Here is an 8283-nt window from a genome sequence, read left to right on the forward strand (position 1 = left end):
AAACTAGTAAAAAAAGATCCTTTCTGTTTTCGGTTTTCTCTCTTTTTGTCAGATCTAGGGCTTCCATCTTCTTTTTTTCTTCCATATAATGACTCTTCTTTTCTGCACTTTCTCTGTTCTTTCCATTGTTTTCTAGTTTAGCAATTCAAGTGGTTAACTAGATTTGCTTATTTGGGTTTTAATGATTTGGGTTTTCTTTTGTGAAACTGATCAGAGTTTTGTCTAGTCCAGAATTTCAGTTAAGAATTTTCAGTTGGTTTCTAGATTTGCTTATTTGGGTTCTCTTTATTCTGTTCAACTTTGAGTTATTCACATGGTTTTTCCATATAGATCTTTGGTTTTCCTCATTTGGGTTCTCTTTCAGTTTTAGAATTTCAGTTTTTTTTTTGCTTATTTGAGTTCTCTTCTTTTGCTCAACTTGAGTAATTCACATGGTTTTTCCCATATAGATCTTTGGTTTTTCTGATTTGGGTTCTCTTAAGTTTTAGAATTTCGGGTTTTGAATCTTGAAGGGGTTGATAATGTCTTATAGTTCTTCAGACCCACCTGTTTGTTGCTCAACAACTTCATCTGAGTTGAAACTATTCCAAGTTTTCATATTCTCACTGCCTCTTTTCTTCACTTTTAGTCTTTTACTTTTGCTTTACTTCTTTTGCCTGCGACGAAGGAGAGTGGACTCATTGCGAATGATGACCTCATACCAAGCTGATGAAGTCAGTTCTAGAGTAAGCTTTTTGATTTTACTAATTCTCCAAATTTTATAAATTTTATGGTCTTTTATGTTTATTCGTTTTCATTCCTTGTTCTTGTGGTTTAGCCATCCGATTCGGGTTTAAAAAAAGAACTTAGGGAGATGCTTCCGGTAATCATATTCAAGGAGAGCTTCTCAATCAGAGAGATACAGTAAGTAATTTAATTATAATGTTGCTTAATTGTCATATGTTTATTTCAATTTGACAAAATGAGTTTTCTTTTTGCTGAATTTACTATCAGTTCACTGTCTTATGTATGAGACCACATATATGCAATTTATGCACTTTATTTGCGCTTGTGTGCATCAAATAGGCTGCTTTGCTTAACAAATTGCCCAAACATACATTGTTAGGGGTCTTGCCTAACCCCAGCTTACCTACCAAAAAAAGACAGAAACTAATCTGTTTTCTTTCTTTTTTTATCAGTGTTACCCATTTTGGTAGTTAAAGCTAGGATCAAACCAGCAACCTCAAAGTTGCAACGCAGATCATTGTCCAATTGAACTGTAGGCTGGGCCCAACTTATTAGTTCATTTTTCTCGTGTTGTTGTCTGAGAAAAAAGGGAACCACCTTTTGAAAAGTCCAATTTGTGAGAAACCACTCTAACCATGATGTGCCTAATTACAACATACAGAACAGTTGCTTGTTGTTATACATTAATTTCTTTAGGCGAACCACTGTTCAAAAACTCGGTGGGTGACTGAGGGGTTGCAAGTCAATCCCCTTGATCCCATGCCTAGTTCAGGTGGTTACTCATAAACCATTGAAAAGATCTATCAAGTGCTAAAAAGAAACTCAATAGTGAATTTTCTTTACTCAATCCAGAATTAATGACTCAGTGGTTCATCCTTCAGAACCATAGCACATCTCGTATCTAATGAAATAGGATGAATTTAGACTGTATTTTGTAAATACGTAATTATCTTGAATGTATCAGCAATTTCTTTATTTTCTGATACCAACAAAAGAAACAGCTTGTTTCTTCAGCAATTTCTGATCTCTAGTGGACCTCTTGGTAGGATTTGAACCAAGATTAAGTTCTAACCATCTCTCAGAGAAAAAAGAACGAATTGTTCTTGTAGGATTCCCAAGAAATTTGTCAATTTCTTCCGAAAGCAGAGGATTATTGAGGAAGAGCCGGGACATTGAGGAATATACAGAAGGGCATTTGGAGAATCGATCTGTTTCCATCTTTGTTCGTTTCGTTTGAAGAAAGGAAGTATCCAAAGAATTGATCTTGCTTTTAGTTGTTGAATCTCTGTTTGATTGATCAATGTGATTGAGTACTTGAAAAATTGTTCTTTTAACCTTTTCAAGTACTAAAGCGACTTTCTCAGCTCAATGCATAGTTTCAAAACTCCGCATTATCGTGGACTTTCCCGAGTCGACTTCCTCTTACCTTGGTCGCGTTCTTGTCCGAGTCCATGTTTTGCCTTATAAACTCAATCAAAACTCCTTTTGACTCTATTGAGTTATTACCACGTCAACCGAGTCCTCAACCAAGTACTTAACCGCGTTGTGCCAACTCAACTAGGATTTGCTTTGAGCGCGTTTTGACCCACATCCGCATTTTGTAACACTGGCTCTATGGATTTGCGTCTGGAAAAACTTGAATGACTCAGTCGAGTACTTGAGCAACTCTCAACTTTTGAGTAACTCTGTTGGGTCCTTAGGGAGTCCACCATGTGTTTCAAGTTCTGTGGTCATTGTCCTCAAAGAGTCCAATCTTCTCTGGGTCTTCATGTCTTCCCACAAGGGAAATTCCCATGGTCCATTTCTACAGAACTAATGGTGAACTTTGTAGTGACAGGAAAGGCTTGCTACCTCCGGGTATTGCAGCTTACTCTCTTTGTATACCCATTGCCTATAAATCTCCCTCCGTCCACTCATTCATGAAACATTTAGTATGATGTTGCAAGAGATAGCTTGATTTTGGTCATCGATTATTAGAACGAAATGCATACGGGCTTGTTGTTGTTGCTTTGGCATGATTCAATTGAAAGTTCAAAATAGATTTAGCTATGGAACTGCCCGATTTGATTTGATGTTGTGATGAATGACAAACCTACGTGTGAGGCTAGTTGTAGCAGGGCAATCTATTGTTATTTGACGCAATGACTGATAGTGTCTCTTGGATTTCATGTGTATCAAATGGCTTTGCCTGTTGAATGAGTCAGAAGTATAAACTTGTTATTATGGAAAGGGGTAATGTTGAAAGACTTTGCTCAGAAATAGTTCTTCTGATTTCTGGATTTGACCTTGTCAACGCAACAGAAAATTTGGGAATTCGACAACGATCAGTTGAGGCACTCATATACATGGCGGATATTCTGTGGACTCATTATAATTAGCGCCTAGCTGTGCCAAGTTGAGCTGTACATGTTCTAAGTCAAAACAGGGAGTTTTTAAACATTGGGATAGATAATGTGGCTACATATGTAGAGTTGCAACTGGGGCGAGCCATGTAGCCTGAAATATGAATGGACACTAGTATATGATACCTTTTTTTTTTCATGTGAAATTGAATTTTTTGGTGGATGGTGTAAATGCAATCATGGATTTAAATTTCCATCGAAACTATCACACAATAACCGAAATGTTTTCATTTCCATCCCACCGAAACGATACCGAACCAAAATCATAAGTGCATTAGTGGTATCCTATATAATTATCTATTAGATAATTATTTTATTATGAATTGCATGTGAAATGTGGTATATGTATTATGTATAAAACTTTATTTCAATTACATGTAAAATGTAGTGTAAGTAAGGGTGGCAATCTAACCGAAACCGAACCGATACCAAACCGAAACCGACCCAAAAATTCGGTTTCAGTTTGGTTAAACCAAACCGATTCAAATTTCAAACCGAACCGTTGCCCCCGATTTCCAATGATTATGAGTAAGGAGTGGCGAAATTGGCCGAACCTCGGTTTGGTTAACCGATTCAAATTTCGGTTCGGTTCGGTTTGGGGGTCAAACCAAACCGAAACCGAACCATTGCCACCATTAAGTGTAAGGCTGCGTACATCTAGCCCTCCCCAGACCGCGCAATGGTGAGAGCCTCGTGCATTGGGCCCCCCATATGTGAAATGTAGTGTGTACTGAATTATTAGACATGTGCGACAATGCATGTCACTAGGTGTTCGATGTTTATTAAACCAATATGGATGCCTATCTTGCATATGCGATGGTTTCTAATCGTGTATTTGTGCATATCCTAGTATTTCTTGAAGTTTCATCTTAAAATTCTAGTATTTGCATATGTTTCCATACGTTTCTGTGATTTTACAGGTTTTGGGTCCATGAGACGTTACCGTTTCTGTGGCGCCCGAAACCAAATCCTAAACTGAAATTTGAAACCTTGAATGCAATATATTCAAGTGACAGGTAAATGTGGTTGTGTATCCACTCTATGCATAGGATGTTAATTGCCGTGCAATCATGAACTTATATTTGGCCTCTTTCCCCTTTGCGTTGGAACCAGTGTTCCAAAACTTGCCATGTCTATCCAGAAATGAGCAGTCAACTTGGAAATGACATCCAAGAACTGATTTCTACCCTTTCTCTCAATTTCTTGGCGAGTTGAGTACTTGATGTTCAAGTGACACAAGTAAATATGGTCGAGTATCCACTCTCTACATAGGGCAGTAACTATAGTGCTTAGTCGAACTGCAATCTTAGTTGCTCTCTCTGCCTTCCCTTTGTGTTGGAACCAACATTCAAAAACTCACAAATTATATTCAGAAATGAACTGCTAACTTGAAAATGACCAACAAAGCAAGAACTGATTCTCTTCGAAAACCTGGTTAGTTGATGTTCCACTTAGTGAATTTATTAAAAAATGCAAAGTTGGAGATAAAATTTGATTTTTTGGTCAAAACCACTATCATTTTTTTGTCTCTGGCCCTTTTTCTCTCCCCAAGCAAAATCAAAACTTCAGTTATTCTCTTCTCCTCTGTACCATCTGTTTCTTAAATCATTAACCAACATTTTTTCAACTCACATCCAGTTATAATTTGGTTTCTAAATCATCTTCTATACTCTCATCCACTTATCTTTACATGGTCAAAGAAAACACATTCCTTCTTTTAGTTGTTGATGGTAAGTTGAAAACCCTCTATAATGCTAGCTTCTCGGATTAACTGTGACACAGAGAACTGTACAATTTCCAAAAGGATCATTATGCACCTTCTTTTGCTCAGTTGTCACTCATTCTCCTCTAGTTGTAAAGTCAAATGATTTGTCAATTTCATACTTTCATCATTTGTACCATTGACATTCTTGCCATTTGGAACTCAAACCAATGTAATTAAAAACTGTGTTTGGGAACTGACAACATGGAATTCAAATCCATGTCCACTGATCGTAGGTTTTCTCAATTCAAATTGCGACTTTTTTTCTTGCATCAGTCATAAAGTTTACTTTTTGGATTATCTTGAGATTACGTAAGAAAACTGTTCTTGATTTTTCATGAAGCTATTGTTTAGGCAAACAACTTAATACTTATATACATAGTGAAGTGATATCTATCTGCACTCCCGTGTTTTGATAATGAGAATCGAACCTGCGACCTCAAGGTTGAGGCATAAATCCTTGACCAGGCTCAACCCCAATGACACTCTTCTTATTTACTCTTTTGTAATTTGTTGTTAAAGGCTATTTCAATTTCTTAAATGTTATGAAAGTCTGGCTAAAAGAGTGTTCAATAAAGTGAGGTGTGCGATTATCAATACAATAATGCAGATCTGTGATACCCATATACTTTGTAGGCTAAACGTATCACTTCCGACACACTATGATATTGATTATCGGACACTGATACTTGAATACTTCATAAATATTTCTGTTGGTCAAAATAACTATAATGTTTGAATTTTGATACATACGTTGCTCTCTTCGAATTAGCATATAATGTTTTTTGCTTATTAGTGTCACATATTTGCAATCATAATTTTGGACATGTAAGTTTTATAGATGATATTTTAAAATTACTATTAATTCCATATTCTCAGTTAAATCTATTTAAGTTTTATAATATTTTATTTATACATCATTTAAAAAAAAATATTTTATTTATACATGCCTTGTGTCTTATCTCATAGTATGGGACACCCATGTCGTAGAATTCAAAAAATGCTGATTCGTATCTCTGCTCCTGTGTCTATGTCTGTTTCTGACGTATGGGACACCCATGTCAGTGTTAGATGTGGCAATCTCAGTAGGGCCAGTGTGCTGAAACATCTGTACAATTGTATAATGGATGGAAAGACATAATACACTTCCAAGTTATAGTTAGTAAAAGCAAAATGGGATTTGCTAAGGTCCATCGTAAAAGGCTTTTCGCGGCTGGTCTGTGGCACTTCAGACCAGCTACCTCGTGAATGGAGACAACTTCCCAAGCAAAATATATCGTAAAAGAATCTAGATTTAACATTATAAAAAAAAAAAAAAAAGAATCTAGATTTAAACCGTATAAGATCGTTCAAATAATACCCAAAAACAAGAACTTGTAAGCATGGAGTATTTTCCCTTATAGTCGTGTCAATGATTGTCTGAGCTGACAATCTTTTAGACGCTGTCCTTATTACAAAGGCTATATTTAACCATTTAAGTTTTTTTATCATTTCCTTCATACGATATGAAATCATAATGTATATTGATCAGAATTTAGTTGGTTATGCAAACTGTATGAGCCTATTAGTGAATTAAACAAACAAAGATATCTCAAATGTGCATACAAATTTTAGAAACTAAACATGGTATGCTCTTACTAGTTACCATCACCTTCTGAAATTCCCAAGGGCCCGGTTTTTTTTTTGATAATCCAAACAAATAGGCCTGAATCTACAAAATTTGATGATAATTATAGTGATATTAAGGTGTATCTTTTGAAAATGATAGCTTGCATTTATAGGATAAGAATTACAGAGGAGGGGATGCCCCTAAAAAACATAAAGACAAATAGAACGAAAACGATTAACGGATTGGTAATAGATTACTAATGACTAAAACATCCCGGTTAGTTTCTTCTATAGCCAAAACATCTGTTTCTTCACTTACCGTTTGTGAATGATGTTTTAATATAGGCTTAATCACAGTACAAAAATGTACTTTCATATCACGTACCACCACCTTCTGAAATTCCTCAATCTACAAAACTTGATGATAATTATAGTCAAGGTTTTAAGTTTCGGTTTCAGTCATCAGTGAAACGGAAACATTTCGGTTTCGGTACAAAATTTCGACCGAAATCTTGTAAAATCACGGAAATATTTCGGTACAAAATCATGCCTGAAATTTAGGTAAGATTCTTCGCCACTGGTTTTTCTTTTTATTTTTTTATCAATTTTAAAAAATATCTTAAAGTAATCTCATTGTTCTTCTCTTTTCTACTAGTGGAGTTGATTTTTGTCAGGGGTTCCGTCGAAATGTCGACATTTTGCCGGAATTTTTTTTTAATATGAAAAGTCACATATTTCTCATATTTCGACCGAAACATTAACAAAATACTGAAATTTCGGGCGAAATCTTGTAATTTTTCAAAACCAAGTGAATTTCGTTTAGGCAGCAGCCAAAATAAATGAAATGTTTTGGCCGAAATTTAAAACCATGATTATAGTGATATTAAGATGTATTTTTCTGTCACTTAAAGGCTAAAACCCATTAATTCCCCTCCCTTTTCCTATAAACTTGATGATAATTATAGTGATAGTAAGATGTGTTTTCCTGTCACTTATAGGCTATAACCCATTAATTTTCCTCCTGCAGATGCTCTGTTTGCCTTGGGGAATATGAAGCTAACGACCGGCTTCAACAAATCCCCGCTTGTGGCCACACCTTTCACATGGAATGTATTGATCTATGGCTCGCTGCCAACACTACTTGTCCTCTCTGTCGGGTCTCACTTCTTCCGGCTGCGAAACCTTCCCCCAACTCTCTCGATGTTCGAGAAATCCAAGCAAATGAAACACAAACCCGGGAACGTCTCTATGAGGGAAGCAGAGAGGGAGCTCTCCAAAGAGGGGATGAAAGGTGGAGAGGAGAGGAGAGGGACAATTGTAGTAGTGAGGGGGAGGAGATCTGGGATGCAAGAAGAGAATTTGAACAGTGTGGGTGTGATGAGGAAGGTTCAGTTGTGATTGATATTGCAGATCATGATAGTGTTGAGGAGAGACTCTGAGAGGGCGTTGTTAGAAAGGTTTATCTTGTAATTATATGTGGGTTAATGAGAGAAGGGCATTTATGGTTCTTGCTTAGCTCTGTTTCTTCCCATGTAAAATGGGTGTAAAACAAATTTTGCACCCATTTTTAAGTGTAAAAATGGGCATAAAACTAAATTTACTCCCATTTTAATTCTAAAAAATGGGTGTAAAACTAAATTTACTCCCTTTTTCAAGTATAAAAATGGGTGTAAAATTAAATTTACACCCATTTTTAAGTTTAGAAATGGGCGTAAACTAAATATACGCCTTTTATAGTGTAAAAATGGGCCTGCATTTAAAAATGGGTATAAAACTAAATTTACT

The 8283-nt window shown here is 36.0% G+C and overlaps 1 protein-coding gene across 1 annotated transcript; it reads left to right on the forward strand.

Moving 5' to 3' along the window:
- On the forward strand, positions 1-8013 carry LOC143864823 (RING-H2 finger protein ATL58-like). The gene is made up of 3 exons (XM_077375671.1): positions 1-725; positions 818-903; positions 7526-8013. The coding sequence occupies exons 1-3, from the start codon at positions 522-524 to the stop codon at positions 7935-7937; spliced, it is 702 nt and encodes a 233-aa protein (XP_077231786.1). The 5' UTR covers positions 1-521; the 3' UTR covers positions 7938-8013.
- Positions 8014-8283: the final 270 nt, after the last annotated feature.

The sequence above is a fragment of the Tasmannia lanceolata genome, unplaced genomic scaffold (genome assembly GCF_043159265.1).
Source record: "Tasmannia lanceolata isolate RefF3 unplaced genomic scaffold, GAP_Taslan_0.1 ptg000054l, whole genome shotgun sequence".
In the NCBI taxonomy this organism is placed as follows: Eukaryota; Viridiplantae; Streptophyta; class Magnoliopsida; order Canellales; family Winteraceae; genus Tasmannia; species Tasmannia lanceolata.

Excerpts from the sequence above, each read along its gene's own strand:
- LOC143864823 (XM_077375671.1), top strand. The coding sequence starts at position 522 with ATGTCTTATAGTTCTTCAGACCCACCTGTTTGTTGCTCAACAACTTCA. Across the intron at positions 726-817 it reads CTGATGAAGTCAGTTCTAGA|CCATCCGATTCGGGTTTAAA; the intron begins GTAAGCTTTTTG and ends CTTGTGGTTTAG. Across the intron at positions 904-7,525 it reads TTCTCAATCAGAGAGATACA|ATGCTCTGTTTGCCTTGGGG; the intron begins GTAAGTAATTTA and ends TTCCTCCTGCAG.